The sequence below is a fragment of the Vicia villosa genome, linkage group LG3 (genome assembly GCF_029867415.1).
Source record: "Vicia villosa cultivar HV-30 ecotype Madison, WI linkage group LG3, Vvil1.0, whole genome shotgun sequence".
Taxonomy (NCBI): domain Eukaryota; kingdom Viridiplantae; phylum Streptophyta; class Magnoliopsida; order Fabales; family Fabaceae; genus Vicia; species Vicia villosa.
Genome location: NC_081182.1, coordinates 28,681,534 through 28,702,007, shown reverse-complemented (window position 1 = coordinate 28,702,007; position 20,474 = coordinate 28,681,534). Strand labels below are relative to the sequence as shown.

The 20,474-nt window shown below is 36.1% G+C and overlaps 1 protein-coding gene across 3 annotated transcripts in view; it reads left to right on the top strand.

Moving 5' to 3' along the window:
• The window catches only part of LOC131660812 (calcium-transporting ATPase 3, endoplasmic reticulum-type), a 34,210-nt gene that overhangs the window by 12,033 nt on the left and 1,703 nt on the right, over positions 1-20,474 (top strand). Inside the window, exons 14-32 of one of the 3 annotated variants that reach the window (XM_058930146.1) lie at positions 584-685; positions 1,282-1,340; positions 2,459-2,603; positions 3,857-3,964; positions 4,353-4,505; positions 4,589-4,693; positions 5,077-5,273; positions 12,349-12,460; positions 13,161-13,259; positions 13,345-13,490; positions 13,600-13,657; positions 15,036-15,128; positions 15,219-15,269; positions 15,399-15,530; positions 15,864-15,965; positions 16,633-16,687; positions 17,157-17,242; positions 19,462-19,610; positions 20,359-20,464. In XM_058930146.1, coding sequence (XP_058786129.1) covers positions 584-685; positions 1,282-1,340; positions 2,459-2,603; positions 3,857-3,964; positions 4,353-4,505; positions 4,589-4,693; positions 5,077-5,273; positions 12,349-12,460; positions 13,161-13,259; positions 13,345-13,490; positions 13,600-13,657; positions 15,036-15,128; positions 15,219-15,269; positions 15,399-15,530; positions 15,864-15,965; positions 16,633-16,687; positions 17,157-17,242; positions 19,462-19,610; positions 20,359-20,464 — 2,058 coding nt within the window. The other 2 variants (XR_009301028.1, XM_058930147.1) reach the window with 2 other exon arrangements.

The window sequence follows — 20,474 nt, the reverse complement described above, 5'->3', positions numbered from 1 at the left end:
AATAAGCTATATGATAGGGATAAGAATTCAGAGGCTCAACCTCTAAGAGTTTGTTAGGAATTTTTTTAGAAGTGGGATTAATTAGTGCTCTGTATCATAATTTTATGTTTTTTTGCTTGTTTTCTCTTTCAAATAATCTGTTACCAAGGCGGTTAGGGGTTGTTAGCTGCCCTTGGTTTTAGGAGTCTCAGTAGCTTAAAGACCTTCCCCCATATTAGAAGGATCTTTAGTTTTTTGTTTAGTTGCTGGGTATCACCAGTAGTGGGGAGTATCTTTCCTCAGTGTATCTTTACCTTTTTTCAAAATTAATAAGCTCTGGGGACGAATAATTCCCCTTTACCCAGTCCTGTTCCAGTTCTTATCAAGCAAACTGTAACAGTATACCATGTTTGTATTTTCAGCCTAGCAAATTTAGTTACCTTATTTTAACCTAAATTTACTTTTTAATATTAAGCTCTTTTGAAGATGAGTAAATAATGTTTCAATTAAAATGAAATTCCCATCCAGGGACCTTTTTTTTTTCCCCCACTTTTCACATTTATTTTTGAATTCTGACGGTGGTTCATATATTTATGTGTTACAGGTTATTGCAGGGATATGCGTGTTGGTTTGGATTGTAAATATTGGTCACTTTCGTGACCCTTCTCATGGTGGTTTTGTGCACGGGGCAATTCATTATTTTAAGGTTTATTCTGAAATTCAAATTTTCTAAATTTCTTTTGGGGACTTTATTAGTTGAACTGTTCTCTGTAATGTACGCAGATTTCTATTTACCCTTGTATAGTCTGTTATGCAAGTTTCATAGGCATCGTGATGGAGTATTGTATTGCTTTGCATTTATTATTTACTAAATTCATCCATAATTCCTCTTTGTTTTGGTTTGCTCTTAGTTATAGTGTGCTTTCCAATAAAAGAATTTATCATTATTAGATTTTTTATATTAGGTCTGACTCATCCTAACAAAATTATTTTTTAAGGTGAAAAAGGTCACTCTTTGAAAAAGTATTTTCAAGACTTATCTTTTTTTCAATGTGCGTAGATTTTTTCTAATACACCTAGTACCATTGGGCTTGGTGCATAGATAATAGAGTGGGTGACCTGATCAACAGGCTCTGATATCATAATGATATCAAGTTTTTTTATATTGGGCCTAATTCTTCCTTATATCATTTTCAGAAACTATCTCTTCTCAATGCAAGACTTGAATTTTTGCAAACAATCATAGAATATATTTTCTACCTAACATGAAAGTTTGTTAACTTGTAATCACATTTCTTCTAGATTGCAGTTGCTCTGGCCGTTGCAGCAATTCCTGAAGGTCTCCCTGCTGTTGTAACAACGTGAGTCTATGACTTTTCTTGTTGTTTGTCTTAAAGCCATCTTCAAAAATTTTAAACTTTGATGTATGTGAAGTATACGTAGATATTTTGACATGGCTGTTCATATTGAATCTAAAATTTATTTTATTTAGTATTTAGCACCAAGCTGCTTAATATTTGGAATTAGTATCTTGGTCATTTATTTGCACAAGAAATCACTGATGTGATATAAATCAATAAGGCAGCATATTTCTTAAGGTCCTTTTATAAGTGGTATCCTCGAGGCATCATTAGTTTCGTTTTCTGTGAGATGAAAGGTGAAATTCCTGTTTAATAGACATTTAATCACTACAGTTTGGTTAATAACTCTCTGATCTTGTAAGCTAGCAAAATGAAAAGGAAGAAACATACACCACATTTCTAAGTTGTTTCTTCGTTATGATGTGTAGCAATATGACGTTGAGTTCACCACTCGAATATGTTGTGATTTATACTATTATGATGTTGTTGTAATTCTAATCTAATTTTTTTTCACTTGTTAATTTTTTAGACAACGAAGAGATCCATGAAACATGGCTTTTCTAACTCATTGTGGTTGACTACAAATACATATATGAACCAAAGAAAACCATTTAGCTAATGTAAAACTTGGCCAAATCTACTTTAAATCAATCAGAAAAGAAATTCATTTATACATAGACTAAGCTTTAACCAAACTTGTTAACTTGAGAAAAAAATATAAAACAAGTGTAAAAAGAGAAATATCAATGGAGTAAAGCAGTAGTTCGCCAATATGATTGTAAAGAAAACTCATAAAAAAGGCCACACGATTTTCTCTAAATATTATACTAATAAACGGGCAATAAATATCTAAACTTAGTACTAGAAACTTATACTGATGTTCTGAGATGCTACGTTTGAATTAATATGCCTACTATTTATATGCCCCTTTCCTTTTTCTGTATATATATTTGCACATGATCGGCACATGACTCACTTAAACAATGTTTTAATCTTAACCACACAATTAAATTTAATGGCTACTATTTGTTCTTTTCATTTTTCCATGAGCATGATTCTCACTTGATATGTTCCTTACATATACATATATTGTATTGATTACTTTTCTTTCATAATAGGTGTTTGGCTCTTGGAACAAAGCGAATGGCTAGGTTGAATGCCATTGTTCGCTCTTTGCCGTCCGTTGAGACCTTGGGCTGCACCACTGTAATTTGCAGTGACAAAACTGGGACTCTAACTACCAATATGATGTCAGTTGCAAAGGTAAATTTTGGTTGACATTTAATAGGATTATGTGATGTGTATACTGGTGAGTCAACCTCTTTTAAGGTTATTATGGGTAGTTACAACTTGTCATAATAGACAGAAAGCTACCTTCAAGAAGAATCTAACTCCTGCTAGATTACAATTGGACAACCAATATTGTTCCTATTTTCCAGCGACTTAGTGCATTCAAATTTATTCATTTACTATTTAATTTTTGTGAGTTTTTTGTATTGCTCAAATCTGCTAGGGGGAAAGTACCGCAAAACTGACTTTGGTCAGTTTTGTATCAAATATGTTTTTAAGTGGCAATTACTATACTATTAATGCGGTTTAGTGGTAGTTATTATATATATTATTAGGAGCAAATATGTTTTATTAATTATGTGTGTTTATGTTTAGAATAAGCGATAGGAGAGGGTTTATTATTGGGGAATTATTGAGTGGTTTGTGAGAGAAACCCAACTCTCGAACATTTGTGAAGGGGAGAGTTCAAAGCTCTCAAAACCTTGGAGAACAATTATCCTAGTGTTATTATGTGTGATTTGTGTATTCTCTGTGCTGTAATTCTGTTTGTATCGATAAATATAAAATAATTGTCTAAATTCTATGTTGTAATGAACTGGTTTCTATCACCGTCCTCGTTTTGCTTCGTTTACTCACTTATTGATACTTATTTTGGGAGTTTTTTTTTTGCATGAAACATTCAAATTAATAATAACCTCGTTGCTACAATTTTTTAAACTTCTTCAATTAAAAAATTCAGATACATACATGATACACCTTCCTGGAATTACTAGAGTCCTTCCTTTCTTATAGTAAAGACAATCTGCTGCTAGATGTTGAAGGTATTAATAGCATTCAATCTTTGGGTCATGTATTATTGCAATTAACTGATACCAACTGCTGTATACGGGGAATATGCACATAATTATAGGTTCAGATTAAGAATGTGATACAAAATTGATACACACATTGCTTTATCTTTATCTTTCAAGTAAATTCAATCTGTGTATGTTTTTGGTTCATGATGGAGACTGATATTTCAAATTTTTGTGTCCTAGTCTATTGGAAACTTCCCAATTAAACATCTATTATTTATTTTGTTATAACGCATTTCTGTCATAGTTGACGTGCTTTTTCATAACATTTCTCGGAAATATTTCTCTTTTCCATTTTTTACTTTAATTTTTTCCTTGAGGATTACAGATGAATATTTTTAGCAATTTCTTTAACCTTCATTTGCTCGACAGATATGTATTGTCGAGTCTGCAAAAAGTAGTCCTTTTGTTACGGAATACGGTGTCAGTGGAACAACATATGCACCTGAAGGTATAATCTTTGACACGGCAGGGGTGCAGGTACGATTCTTTTTTTCTGTTCTCATACTTACGCATTCATGCAGAAGCAAAAAAATGCCACATTTAAAACTAAGTAATTGACTGATATAAGGAGAGAAGTATCCCCTATTCCAAAGAAGGGGACCTTAACTTCCTCGCCGGAGATCCAAGTGAGGATATTGATTGTTATGTATGTTCTGTTTATGGCTTTGTGGCGGGCATTCACACTGTGGCGGACTTTGGAAATATTTGCACAAGGACTGCATTAAATTGAGCCCTTTCTATAATGGATTTTTGCCAAAGCATGAAATTATCGTTGACATTGGCACATGTATTATAACTAGTGTATGCATAAGTATATACAGCTTTATTTTTAGTTAAAGCAATGTGACATTTGATTATTTTGCAGCTTGACATTCCAGCTCAATCGCAATGCCTTCTTCACATGGCTATGTGTTCTGCTCTTTGCAATGAGTCAACCCTGCAGTATAATCCTGATAAAGGGAAGTATGAAAAAATTGGTGAGTCAACTGAAGTGGCACTACGTGTTTTGGTAGAAAAGGTATGTATTTGTACCTTTCCTCGCGTCTCTTTTGTGTGAAGCTCCTTCCATACTCAAGTATACTTGGTCATTTGTATCTATAGGTCGGTCTCCCGGGTTTTAATTCTATGCCGTCAGCATTGAATATGTTGAGCAAGCATGAGCGCGCTTCTTACTGTAACCATTATTGGGAGGAACAATTTAGAAAGGTATGATTCAGCAAGTTTATCACCTTTCTTTTCTATTTATTTTCTATCATTCATCTATTTTAAGAAAGCAAGAATATTGAAGAATATCAATAAGGTTTTTGAAATATCCTTCATGCCTTTCTAGTTGATATGAATCAACTATTATACAAGAGAGGTTTCCATAAAATACAAGGAAATATTCAGCACAAATAAATAATAAATTATACACAATGAATCTGAACATGTATAACTAATCTAATTTTAGACACAATATGTAAAACAATTTCACCCAAAATAGATTGAAATAGTTTGATCACCAGGAAATATGAAATTTATTATAAATGTCGATTGTTTGTTAGGCTTTTCAGTATTTTCTCTCACTCTTTGAGCTTGATGTTTTGCAGTTAGATATTTTGGAATTTTCTAGAGATCGGAAAATGATGAGTGTCCTTTGCAGCCGGAACCAGTTACATGTTTTATTTTCAAAAGGTGCTCCAGAAAGTATTATCTCTAAATGTACAACCATTCTATGCAATGGTGATGGTTCTGTCATGCCACTTACTGCTGATATTCGATCAGAGCTGGACTCAAAGTTCAACAGGTTAGGTTTTTATCATTAATGGTGTAATCTGCACACATATACACTCTTGTGTTATGTCTATCTATTAACTTCTTTTTGGGGCTCAATTCCAAATAAGAAACAATAAGAAAAAATTAAATAATATTTGTGGTTTACCAGCTTTCCTTGCAAGGGAATTAATTCCCATATTCATCAGCAAACTGTAGGGGCCTATTAGCTATGAAGCACGGACATACCGAACACAACCCTGACACTTGTAATAATTTGAAAAAAATGAATAAATTAAACGTAATCACAAGTTTCGGTGCAGGTGTCCGACACTGACACTAATAGAAAGAGAGAAAGAGATATTCATTGATTCTCTGAAATTTGTTATTGATCAAAAGTTAGTTACAAAGTGTAACAAACTTGGTTTTTATATTACAAAGAGTGACCTGCTATAGCAGGTTATGGATGCTGACAGGTGTCAGTCATCCTTACAATGTAACAACAATAACAGTCTACTAACTGCATCTAATACCCCCCCCCCCCCCCCCCCCCCCACAAACTCAGGAGGTGGTAACAACTCTGAGTTTGTGTCTAAGCTCCAAAAACTTGGTAGATGCCAGTGGTTTTGTAAGGACATCAGCAATCTGATCAGTCCCAGGAATGTGGAGTACAGAAATCCTCTTGGCAAGGACCTTTTCCCTGACAAAAAACAGGTCAATTTCCATATGCTTGGTTTTAGAGTGCATGATGGGGTTATGAGCAAGCAGGACAGCTGAGAGATTATCACAGAGCACAACTGGTGGCTTAGTGGCTATGTGGAGTTCTTGCAACAAAGTTTGAATCCAAAGTAAGTCAGCAGTATCGAGAACAAGAGATCTATACTCAGATTCAGTACTAGAACGGGCCACAACCAGTTGCTTCTTAGACCACCAAGTGATGAGGTTATCACCAAAGTATATAGCAGCACCTGAAGTACTTCTTCTATCATCAGGGTCAGAGGCCCAGTCAGCATCACAAAATACTTTAAGAGTAGGAGAAGTAGCAGGAGACAAGGGAGAGAGACACAAACCATGACTAATGGTGCCCTTGAGGTACCTCAATATCCTCTTCACAGCAATCCAGTGAGTCTCCAAGGGATGAGACATAAACTGGCACACTTTGTTGACTGCATAGGCAAGTTCAGGTCTAGTAATTGTGGCATATTGTAAAGCACCTACCACAGACCTGTAGAAGAAGGGATCAGAGAGGGCAGCAGACCCAGTTTTAGTGAGTTTACAAGTGGACTGCATAGGAGTGCTCACAGGAGAAGCTTCTAACATATTAGTTCTTTGAAGCAAATCTCTAATGTACTTAGACTGAGTAAGAATTAAGGAACCATTGGCAGCAGGTTTAACTTCAATGCCAAGAAAATAGTCCAAATCACCCAGAAACTTAAGGGAGAAGGCCTGATTCAGTTGAGAGACTATAGAGGAAATAAGGGATGCAGAGCTGCTAGTGATGATTATATCATCAACATAAACAAGAAGGTATATGGTATGACCATTAGCCAAGTAAGTGAACAAAGAAGGATCACATTTACTAGGCTTGAAGTGTAGAGCAATAAGAGCCTGCTGCAGTTTCTCAAACCATTGCCTAGGGGCTTGCTTGAGCCCATAGATAGCTTTATGTAGCTTACAGACAAGAGTAGAATCTTTGTCTGCAAACCCTTGAGGCTGTTGCATGTACACCTCTTCAGCCAACACACCATTGAGGAATGCATTATTTACATCCAGCTGCTTGATAGGCCAGTGGTGAGTGAGGGCAATGGTGAGTATGAGTCTGACAGTCACAGGTTTAACCACAGGAGAGAAGGTTTCTGTGAAATCAAAACCATGTTGCTGATGAAAACCCTTAGCAACCAACCTGGCTTTAAACTTATTGACACTGCCATCAGGATTCTCTTTGACCCTGAAAACCCATTTACACCCTATAGCTTGTCTGTCAGAGGGAAGAGGAACAAGAGACCAAGTCTTGTTGGCAAGGAGAGCATCATATTCTGCTTGCATAGCAGAGTGCCAGTGAGGAGTGGACAAGGCCTGTTTCACAGTTTTAGGCTCAACATGGGTTAGAAGCAGTTTTGGTTGTAATCTAGGTTGAGTAAAACCAGACTTGGCTCTAGTGGTCATGCTGTGCTGATTAACAGGGACAACTGGGACAGGAACAGCCAAAGGAGGGATGTTAGGAGGATTATCAGTGGAAGGAGAGGACTGAGGGGAGACACTACTACTGGAGGAAGGAGTGGAACCAGAAGAGGAGTGAGACTGACCAGACATGGAAGATGAAGATGAGGATTCAGAATTAGTAGAGGAAGTATTAGAAGTTGAAGTGGGAGATAAGGAAGGAACAGGTGTAGGAGCAGAATTATGAAAAGGGAGAGCAGAGAGAGTAACACCTGTAGGTGCAGAAACAGGAGCAACAGTTTTGGAGAAAAGCTCATGAAAGGGGAATTTGGCCTCATTGAATATAACATCCTTAGAGATGTATAACCTGCCAGTAGGGGAAAGACACCTGTACCCTTTGTGAGAAGGAGAATAACCAAGAAAAATACACTCTTGAGACCTAAAATCCAACTTGTGAGAATTGTAAGGTCTAAGCAAGGGAAAGCAAGAGCAGCCAAAGACCTTAAGGAACTTGTAATCAGGGGACAGATGGAATAGAAGCTGAAATGGAATTTGAAAATTGATGGAGGCTGAAGGCAACCTATTAATAAGGTACACAGCTGTAGGGAAGGCATAATCCCAGTAAGAAATGGGAATAGAAGCTTGGCTGAGAAGGGTGAGACCAAGATCAACTATATGCCTATGTTTTCTCTCCACAACACCATTTTGATGGTGAGTGTGAGGGCAAATCAACCTATGCACAATGCCAAGCTCAGTGAGATAAGAAGTAAATGGTCTGAATTCTCCTCCCCAATCAGATTGAACACACTTAATAGGATAACCTAGTTGTAATTCAACCATAGATTTAAACTGTTTGAAAATAGGTAATGCTTCAGATTTGGATTTAAGTAAGTAGATCCAAGTAAACTTTGAGAAAGCATCAACAAATGAAATATAATAATGATACCCCATGGCAGAAGGACCAGGAGAAGGTCCCCATAGGTCACAGTAAACAAGTTCAAGAGGTGTAGTGTAGGTGGTGTGTGAGGCAGTAGAGTGTAAACGATGTGCTTTTCCCATACAACAAGCAGTACAGAATAAAGAATGGTCTTTATTGGAAAAAGGAATGTTACAACTTTGTAAAACAAGTTTCAAAGTCTGAAGATTAGGATGCCCTAATCTAAGATGCCATATATTAGGCAAACCTGAATCAACACTAGAAGACTTAGTGCTAGATACATCAGAATTATTTGCAGAAAAACAGGGAAAAAGACTAGCTGACTTGGCAGAGTTGAACAACTGAATATGAGGAAATTCATAGAGACCATCACTTCCAACAGACCCTTGAAGAAGCACATCATTGGTGACCTGAGATTTAACATAACAAGTATCAGCATTGAACAGGAAATAGACATTGTTATCCCTACAAAACTTACTAACACTCATGAGATTTTTAGTAATGGAAAGTACAAGCAACAAATTCTTGAGTGTTAGAGGTGTGTGTGGTTGATAAGGAGAAGGAAAAGAACTAGAGCCAGCTGACTGAATTGGCAAACCTTGTCCATTTCCTATGAAGATTTGCTCATGACCTTCAATAGGAGTGAGTTGCTGCAAGTTTTTGGCATCACTAGTGACATGGTAGGAAGCTCCTGAATCAGGGAACCAACCTGAAGATCCTGAGGGAGCAGCATTGGCAACAAATGTACTAGGAGCAAGCATCATAGGAGCAGCCATTTTAGCTGGTCCAGGAGCTCTAGTCCAGACATGAGTAGCTGGAGTTGACCAAGCAACAGGTGCAGAAGGATAGTAGGTACCAGGCATAGGTGCTTGCTGAGGCTGCTGAACTTGAGGATAGCCAGCAGATTGTTGAGGCTGGAATTGCTGATTGTACCGATGCCAACAATTTAAAGCAGTGTGACCTAATTTGAAGCAAACCTGGCATTGAACATTGGAATTACGACCACCACGACCTCTACCAAAACGACCACCTCCTCTACCAGATCTACCACCTCTGAAACTATTGTAGTCTGGTTCAGTGGAGGGAGTGGAATGAGATGGAGGAGCTTCAGTGCTAACAACAGATGTAGAGTCAGTTGAATGAGGAGTTTCAGGTGGAGCTTGAGTAAGATTCAACGAAGGAACCTCTGAAACCTTCTTGAACTTGGAAAGTCTGAGTTCATGAGCAACAAGGAGTATCTCAACTTCATCAATGTCCATAACTCCAAACTTGCTCTCAATTACAGACACAACCGGTGCAAATTCAGAAGGAAGACCTTCAAGAATGACATCTATGTGATGTGAGACTGGAAGAGAGTCACCAATCGAAGCAAGAGAATCAACGATCAGGCGAATCTTGAGAAGATAATCCTGAACAGAAAGAGAATCAAGCTTCATAGCACGAAGTTCAACACGGAGTTGACAAGCACGAGCGCGTGTTTGCTTCTGGAAATACTGAAAGAGTCGATCCCAAAGTTCATGCGCATGAGTACAACCTAACACGCGCGAAAGGATTTCACTGGACAACGTGGATTGCAACCAGGAGAGGAGCATTTGATCCTTCTGAAGCCACGCCGAGTACGAAGGATTCTCAGATCCAGAGTTGCGATCATCATCGGTGAGGAAACGAGGTGGAACACGAGTGCAGACGACGAACTCAGTGAGTCCGTGCGCATTGATGAACGGTTCCACTTGTTGCCGCCAGAGATGGAAATTTTTCTCATCTAACTTCTGCGAAAGCTTGAGCGAGAAATTGAAGCGGTGAAGATCTTCGGAAACGACCGGTGAAGGTTTCGCCGGCGACGGATCTTCACGATCGGAAGCGGAGCTAGCGGTGGACGGTGAAGACACCATGGCCACGGAAAGAGAAGGCTACGATCTAGTCTACTGATACCATAATAGAAAGAGAGAAAGAGATATTCATTGATTCTCTGAAATTTGTTATTGATCAAAAGTTAGTTACAAAGTGTAACAAACTTGGTTTTTATATTACAAAGAGTGACCTGCTATAGCAGGTTATGGATGCTGACAGGTGTCAGTCATCCTTACAATGTAACAACAATAACAGTCTACTAACTGCATCTAATAGACACAGATACGCCTTTTTCCAAAGGTGTCGGTGCTACATAGGTTATTAGTTATATAACCTAAATCTATTGTTCAGGTAGTAACTACAAAGCTTCAGAATTTTTTTTAACAATACTAGTTTTTTAGTATGATATCATCTATTAATACTATTAATTCTGATATAATTAGGCATCACCTGATTTCACAGTCCGATCTAACCGGTTGAACTTGTTAAACTTGAATTGAAAATTTTAATGGTTCGATGTCTAATCTAGCTTTGACATGGGGCTACCCACTTCCACTAAGTGGCGTTTTTACCAATATATTTTCAAAAAAACTAATCCTGCAACTCCTGCAACTTAAGTGGCATGTGACCATTGTTGCCTACAAAGAAGAAAATCTTTTTATCCTTTTAGGGAGATAATGGAGACTAGTTTAGTTCAAAAAACAAAGGGTCAGACCTTTTTTTACCCCCCTTATAATGATGCCTCTTGTATTATGCAGCACATGGAAAAAAAAAAGGAATAGGAGTACTAATTTTAATTAGAGAAATAGATTATAATTTATTTCCGTACTAAAAATTGGGAAAAGAGAACTTACCAAAATACGAGGAATTTTTTGTCGACCAAAGTTTTTAGATAATTGCAGGAATCCGATTAGAGTGGTGGGAACATAAAAGCTTAATCATAATTTTGATTCCTTTAATTTGGACTATGTGCGGTTTTGGTCCCTTCATAACTCTTGGAGCGATTTTAATTTCAAGTTTTTTATTTTACAAGTCCATGATAGGGACGGAGCCAGAAGTTTGAAATTGTGGGGGCGGATTTTTTATACTTATTAAATTAAAAATATAATATATTATTTATTAATAAACAATTTTTTTTTTATAGTTTTTGATATTTTGAAAATATTAAAAGAAAATCATTTTCTAATTATAAGTATACAACATTTTTTTGGCTTCACAAATTAAATGATAGATTATAGAACGCTAACTCTTTTTTAACTCCAAAATTATACTATAAAAAAGATGAGATAAAAAGGTTTTTTTTGGTAAAATATGCTAGTTGAAGAATAACTTGAAATGCAATAATTGTCTAACGTAATATGTACTATCACTACTATGTACTCCTTGGTAGAAGATTATAAATGTGTTTTGAATCCTAGTGGGGGCATATGCCTACAAAGTCCAATAGCTAGCTCCGTCTCTGAGTCCATCAATGATCCACTCCTTTCTACTTAAAACTCTAAAAACTCATAATCTACTAAGTTTTTCATAAATTATAGTATTGGTTAAATTATTTTAAAGATTCTTTGACTTAAAACTCACTGATTAAAATCAATCTTAATTCAATAATGAAATTTTAATTTTTTCCCTCTTTTAACCTAAATCCCCCATCTAACAAAATCTTTACAACTTTATCAATTTTTTTCTAAATTTTTAACTAATAAAATTTCATATTTTAAAGTCATTATCAAGCCCTACTTTTTTGTTAAAAAATTAAACTTTAAGGTTTTGAGGTGATAAAATTGACGTTAAGATCATGTTCCCTTGATTTTTATGGATTTGATTACCTTGAAAAAGTTTGAGTGACCAAAATTGTACATAGCCCAAATTAGAGGGACAAAAAGTATAATTAAGCCAAACAAAAAGGACCTTAGTGTCACAAACTTTCTTTTCTTGTTTATCTCACCAGATTACTATGGTGACTGAAGACTCTTCTTGTTTCAGTTTGGCCAGTTTATACTCTTAATACAGTTCCATTTTGAAACTCTGATCTAACTTCTGGACTTAAATAATATGTCTGTTGACTGTTGCTGTCCTCTTTCACTCTATACATTTTTTGGTTTTAAACTCTTTTTATGAACACCCTTTCATATGCGTTGTGAACATACAACTTGTTGGCCAGTTTTGCAGGAAAAGAAACATTGAGATGCCTTGCTTTGGCTCTCAAATGGATGCCCTCAGATCAACAGAAGGTGTCCTTTGATGATGAGAAGGACCTCACGTTTATTGGATTGGTATGCTCTCTTTACAATTTATAATACAAGCTTTAGATATTGTTTTTAAGTTATAACAATATCTATCCTTCAAGCCTATTGCATGATATTTTGTTTGGATATAAAATATAACATGATTTGAGTAGTTAAGAGTTAGATAGTAAGTTAATAAGTTTGTTAGTGGGGTTGTTAAGTGTTGTTATTTTTGGTTTTTCTTAGAAAGTCTTTAAATAACCTCAATTGGTAGACGGTAATGATAGGTTTGAATAATTAAAAATTGCTAGATTGGTCTAGTGTGAGACAAGAGTTCTCCTTTGGAATAGCCTTGTTTGCAAAGTTATCATCTTTATTGTAAACCTTTTGTACCTCCTCTTTCAATCTCCCTACACAAATAAGAAAACCAGTTTTTGGGAATTCTTTTTCGCTCAAAGAAAGGATCCCAACCTTTTTTTCTTTCTATAATGTTCTAATAATCGGAAATTATTAAAATGGAAAATGGTTAACTGCCAGCTCTTATTAAATCAGTTCCGTTGCTAAAATATATGTAAAGCTAAGCTAATCATATCAACACATACTAGGAAAGAACTAAATTAGGGGGAAATAGGGAAGTCTCAGTAGGCTTCAAGAACCTTTTCTTGTCTTGACTTTGCTCTGTTTTTTAAATGTTTGTTCTACAATATTTACCTTTTTTGTTTCTGGGTTTCTGTTATCCCTTATGTAGGTTGGGATGCTGGATCCACCAAGAGACGAAGTAAGAAATGCCATGCTTTCATGTATGACTGCTGGCATACGCGTTATAGTTGTCACTGGAGATAACAAGGTTCTCAAAGTTCTGAAAACTTTTTTGTTCATTTTATCCTTCAATATTCCATATGTCTTGTCTAATGTTACTTCTTGCTTAACAGTCCACTGCTGAGTCACTTTGCCGCAAGATAGGTGCTTTTGACCATTTGATAGATTTTACTGAACATTCTTACACTGCTTCTGAGTTTGAAGAACTTCCAGCCCTGCAACAAACTATAGCATTGCAGCGTATGGCACTTTTTACCAGGTATGTTACCAGATTGTGGCATGAATAGAATCATATTTGTTGTCTTTGTTTATTCTTTTGTAGATCAAGAACTCATATTAAGAGTTGCACATCTTGATTTTTTTGTTAGGGTTGAGCCTTCTCATAAAAGGATGCTGGTTGAAGCATTGCAGCACCAAAATGAAGTGGTACGATTGCTTCCACGTTCACAAAATTATCTGTAGTTACTAACTAGTAAAGGATTTACCTTTGTGAGCTTCTTTTTGTTTCCTGTTTTCAGAGGTCTCTTAATTCTCATGTTCTTGTTGTAAAAAGTTTTCTTCATCAAAATATAGTTTTTTGTATGCCACTTTTCCAGCGACTGGATTATGAGGATCATATATCTTTGGCTACAATCCTTCTAATCTTATACCTGTATAGTTGTTGGTCAAATTATCAATGGATTGATGCACCATACTGTTAACCCATGAGATGATATAGAGGAATAGCATGTCGTAAGAGTGTCTGGCCTACCAAAGAATGCATAACATTGTAAATACTTTAATGCTTAAAGTTAAAGACATTTTTGCAATTCAAAATTTAAAATCCCGGCTTGAAGACTATTACCATTACAACGAACTACGAAGCTAACAAGTTAATAATAGTCCAGGAGTACAAAAGTACAGTACCGAATGAGTGTTTGAAGCTGGAAAATCACCGGAAATCACCGGGCTGCTGGACAAAGAAATGTGTTGAATGAGAGAAAACGAGAGACATTTGGGAAACTATGTTTAGACTACACCACAGAAATTCTATTGTATAGACAATAATACAATGGAGAGTATTAATTACAAAAAATTATGTTAAGGGATAATCTACGGAATATACTATGCTAAGAAAATATTCTAGAATACGCTAGAATATATTTACATATTATTCTTCTATTAATATTTTAGTATTAAATATTAACAAAACGTAATACTTGAAAAGAGTCTTGTAAAGTGCTGATAGTGGTGGGGCAAAGGTTAGGAGTGCAAAACAGATTTACAAACACGTCTGCCTATTGCCTGGCTGGTGAACCCATTATTCTCCAGTAGGAAATGGGGTTCAATGCAAGAAAAGTGGTTCGCCTTAGTTTTGAAGGGTTATGTGCCTGAATTGAAAACAGAGGTGGTTGCAGTGGGTTCTCTTTAAAGAAATCGTGTTTTGAAATTCGAACCCTGAAGTGCTTCTTATGCATTAAGGGAACGTAACTATGATATCCATTAAGAAATGGTCAGAAAAAATAAAGCTTTTGGGTCCTGTACCTGGCACAACAGACCCAATGAGTAGCAATACAGTGGCTGTAGTTAGGGCCCTTGATGTGCACAACAGAAATGATCGATGTGATAGAACATCATTTTTGGCTGGGGCCATGAAGCAATGCAGCTGTGCTAGGGCACGCTATAGTTCTCTAAACTACTCCAGGCCCTAGAATTTTTTGTTTGCTGTATTATTATAATTGTGGACAAGTGGGCATTATTATTTCTACAATTACTAAAAGAGTTTCTTTCAAATTTAAGAAAATTCATAATGTTAATCTTTTAGGTTGCAATGACTGGTGATGGAGTCAATGATGCACCTGCCCTGAAGAAGGCAGATATAGGAATTGCTATGGGATCAGGAACTGCTGTTGCTAAGGTGTCATCAACTGTCCCTACTTTCCTCCTTTTATTCCTTGTCTAGTTAATAATCCTGATCAGTTTGATATTTTTCTCCTTTTTTTAACAGAGTGCTTCAGACATGGTCCTGGCTGATGACAATTTTGCTTCAATTGTTGCGGTATGCTAGCATATCCATTGTTCTTGTCAAGTTTTCTTTCCTTCTCTTTGCTTATTACTTTATTTCTTTTTTGCTCTTGATGGAAAAGAAATTTCCTCATACAACTTCAGAATCTCCGTGTCTATGTAGGCTGTGGCAGAGGGAAGGGCTATATACAATAATACAAAGCAGTTTATTAGATACATGATTTCTTCCAACATTGGGGAAGTAGTATGTATATTTGTGGCTGCAGTGCTTGGAATACCTGATACCCTGGCCCCTGTGAGTTTAGAGTATTATTTAGCAATTGATATCATACTAAAAGAAACTAAAAGCCATTATATTATATTTTTTTGTTAATTATCTTCTAATGTAAATTTTTTATAATAAATACTTCAACCCTGTATACACTTTCAGTTTTTTTTTTAATTATTTATCAATGATTCTGGGCCCTGGCACTTATAGCTTGTTCTTCTTAATTAATGTATTATCATTGGAAAATGGTAGAATGCATCTTGGTGGTCGATAGTGTTGCACAAAATGAGACTTTCATTTTTGATTCAGTGAATAATATATCTTCAATATTTTTCATTTTAATCTCCCCAATCCTACCAGGTCCAGTTGCTTTGGGTCAATTTGGTCACTGATGGATTGCCTGCCACTGCTATTGGCTTCAATAAGCAAGACTCTGATGTGATGAAGGTTAAGCCTCGAAAGGTACTCTACTAACAGTTAATTGTCGTAGTTGTATTTGATTTGATCGTTCAAAAAGAATCAAGATCATTTACTATATGTCATGAAAAAGTCAAACCAAATTCTTCTAGAATTTTGCTAGATGCTGATTAAGGATGGTTGTTGGGTTGGAAGGAGGAACATATGACGGACCACAAATCCATGCAAGAGTAAAAGATAATAAGCATGCCAACTCATTCTGTCTATCTAATGAACAAAGTTCTAGCTTAGCTGCATTTTTCTTGTGAATATAATTAGACATTTCTAGTAGGGAAACACTGTATCCGGTATTCTTTATCTCTTTCCAGATTATGTTGCAAAGTATTATTGTCTTTGAATTAGCTGTGAAAATAAGACTGGTAAACAAATATTATATTTGTTATTAGTTTTACAATTAATTTTAAAATATCAATTTATGTTTGGATATTTTTCATAATTTAAAGGGAGATGATTTCATTTAAATTGAATAAAAGAACTGCTTTTAAGTATCAAAATGCTGAGATATGTAATGGTTAAAAAGTTATTTGTTTGATATCAAAATGATATTTTATTAACCGAAAATTGCTGATCTCATAAGATTACAAGATCCATCATTAAAAAAATTCCAATCGCACTCTCATTTTGTCACGTTTATTCCATTTTGCATCTTCAGGTGAATGAAGCAGTTGTTACAGGCTGGCTCTTCTTTCGGTATTTGGTAATTGGAGGTAACCACAATATCACAATCTCATTTGTTTTTCTCGACTTTGTGAAATAATTATAGCATATGCTTGAAACCATGTGTCTAAACTATATCATGAACTTGATATTTGTATACTGAATACAAAGTGATTATGTGTGATAAACATGAATCTATAATTTTTATTGAAAAGAATGGTAAAATGCTGTTGTGTTTTATTCCTCAGCCTCAGACTGATTTATTATATAGTGGAAATACCATAAATTACAATTAATTCTCTTAATGGAGAATAAAGGAAAATAAAGAAGAAGAATTGAAAACAATAAAATAGGAAAATAAAATATTTTCCAACAATTTTATATAATGAGTTTTAGACAGAGTGGAAATAACTAGCCATGTATTATTCATAAGATTGTCAGAACTTGGGTACATGTTCTTATTTTTTTTAATGTTGCTTCATTAGTTGAATAATGTTAAATCTTCTATGTTTGATGCAGCTTATGTTGGCCTTGCCACCGTTGCCGGTTTTATTTGGTGGTTTGTTTACGCTGACAGTGGCCCTAAACTACCATACTCTGAATTGGTGAGATACTAGCATACTCATTTGTGGGATGTGCTTGTGAAATAACTTTGTATCATGAAATAAAAGAAATTCCAAACTTTGATAGCTACATTCAGGAATAAAAACATAATCAGAAATAGCGCAAAAAGATATGAGCAGAAATTGCTGTCGTTTATTGAATTTAAATTGGGCTCTTCTTTCCTCGTGTTATGTTTTCTGATAGAAAAGGAAATGTTAAGAAGTGTGGTTTGGGCCTAACTCAACCCTACAAAACCGGCTTGTAAGGTGAGGATTGCCCCCACTTATAAGGACATGTTCAGGCCATATATTGTCCGATGTGGGACTCTTAACACACCCCCTCACGCCCAGGACTAGACAACTGGAGCGTGGAAATAATGGCGGGTGGCCCGATAGCGGAAACCATAGAAGGTGGCCCACCGGATCTTAAACGAGGCTCTGATACCATGTTAAGAAGTGTGGTTAGGCCTAACTCAACCCTACAAAACCGGCTTGTAAGGTGAGGATTGCCCCCACTTATAAGGACATGTTCAGGCCATATATTGTCCGATGTGGGACTCTTAACAGGAAATTTATGGAGATATGAGAGGGGAGTACAATAAAAGTGGGGTTGAGGGGAAACTTTGCGCAAGCTTTGTATAAAGTGCTTTCCACATTCTAGTAATACATGTTCCTTTTTGTCTACAAGTAATAAGAGGGCATTTGAGTAAACTTAATTAAGTGCTTATATATAAGCCACTCTTACAATTAAAGAGGGGGTTGAGGGAAAAAAAATTCACAAGCTCTGAACAAGTTGTTTCTTTAAGCTATTCTAAAGAGCTTATGAAAACAAATGAAAACTTAATGGCATATTATAAGCTCTTAGAATTTGGGTTGAGTTTAATTCAATCTTACAAAACCAGCTTTTTAGGTGAGGGCTGCTCAAACTTTATAAGCACTACACATGCTATATCTATAGGCAGTGTGAGATTAAATCCACCACCTCACACCCAACACAATGAAGATGTTGGAAGCTGCAATAAAGACGGTTGGAAATCCCACCTCCATAGCAGTCCGCCCCTAGCCCGTCTAAATTGCGGCAGCTGGCTTGTCTTCATTGCAGCCTTCAATACCTTCATTGTTTTGGGTGTGAAGGAGTGGATTTAGTTCCACATTACTAAGAGATATGGCTTGTGCAGTGTTGTTAGAGTGGTTGGAGAGGTTAGTCAGTGTTTCATTTCAGAATGTAACTAACTTTTGATTATTGAAAGATTAGTTACAATTGACAGCATGAGTTACTTTATATAGTAACTGCATGACCTGTTACAGCAGGTAAAGATTACACTAAGCTGAGACTGAGAGATGTCAATCTTGAGACTAAACTAACTAAACTAGTTTTAAGATAGCCTTCTATAACTCGTACACTAATAAGTGTTTATAAATTAGGGCAATCCTCACCTTAGAAGTTGGTTTTGTAGGGATGAGTTAGGCCCAATCCACATTCTAAGATGGTATCAGAGTTAGGTTCAAGATTCGTTGGATCACTTGCTATCAGGTTTCTGCTATAAGGCAATCCACCATTTATATCCGGGCACCAAGTCCAATAGCGTTGGGCGTGAAGGGGCTGTGTTAAGAGTCTCACATCGGACAATATATGTCATGAATATATGTTTATAAATGGGAGCAAATCTCACCTTACAAGTCGGTTTCGTAAAGTTGAGTTAGGTCCAACCACAATTCTAGATGTCAGAGCCTATCCTAGATCTATTGTTGGGCTTCTTGCATCATCCTCACTTCAAGAAAATTGAGGCCCGAGTGTGTGGGGGTGTGTTTAAAATCCCACCTTCATTGCAGTCCACCCCTAGCCCACCTAAATAGTGGCATTTGACTTGCCTTCATTGCAGCCTCTAACATCTTCATTGTGTTTGGTGTGAAAGAGTGGTTTTAGTCTCACATTGCTTAGAGATATGGCATGTGTAGTGTTTATAAGTGAGGACAATCCTCATCTTACAAGTCGGTTATATTGGGATGAGTTAGGCTCAATCCACGTTCTAAGAAAGGCAACCCAAATGCCGTTGTTAGGCGACTAGAGGCGGATCACAATGAAGGCGGAGTTTCCAACATAAGCTATCTTATAACTTTTCCAAATATTTACACAAGTGTTTATTTCATGATATAAGATCTTCCAAATATCCCCTAAATCTATTTCAGGTATCCTTAGTTTGACATTTTTTCTTTTCCAGATGAATTTTGACACTTGCCCGACCAGGGAGACAACTTATCCATGCAGTATATTTGAAGATCGACACCCATCCACTGTATCTATGACTGTGCTTGTCGTTGTTGAAATGTTCAATGCTCTGAACAATCTTAGTGAAAATCAATCCCTCCTGTAAGTTATTCTATCCAATTTAATCTGACTTCATTCAGATTTTTTTTTCCTTCCTGGTTCCTGCATATTAATGGGAGGATATTGGATATTACTGTTAAGTGTTAACTATCCAAGTCATTCATGTGCTTTTTGTCCATCAACTTAAACTTTTGGAAAAGTTGGTTGATAACATGGTATCAAAGTTTCTATGACCAAGTGATCCTAGATTTGATCATTGTTACTCCTTTTTATATGAAATTTGTTTTCAGCAAAAGATAAATAGGGTAGTATGTGCAATTTCCACACTTAAAGTCCAAAGTCTCTTGCCTGGAGGTGCATACTAAACATGAAATCATTCAAGTTTTTCACCCCTAAGACAATTTTATAGATGATTGATTCACACCAGTCACTAAACTAGCAGGGGGGAAGTTGTAAAGATTCACCACAGGACAAGAAAATGAAATCTTAATAAACTGAACTGAATACGCGATGCTATTGAGGTGAAAAACAATTGCGAACTGATTAACACAGTTGTAGCTGTTAGATCTGTGAACAGAATCTTTCCTGCTAGAATCTTCTATAATGCGCTGCACCTGAATGGGTTGTAACTTGTAACTTAATCTAGTAAATACCAAGGTCTGAGTCTACAATGTAAGAAAGTTTGATTAACCTATTGTTGAATTATATTTGGGAATTGAAAAAGCAAGTTTTGCTGTAACAAATTTTTAACAATGATATGACAATGACAGTATTCAATTATCTGCTTTAGGGTCATCCCTCCCTGGAGTAACATGTGGCTTGTTGGTTCTATAGTCCTAACTATGCTTCTTCACACACTAATTCTGTACGTTCACCCGTTATCAGTTCTTTTCTCTGTAAGTAATT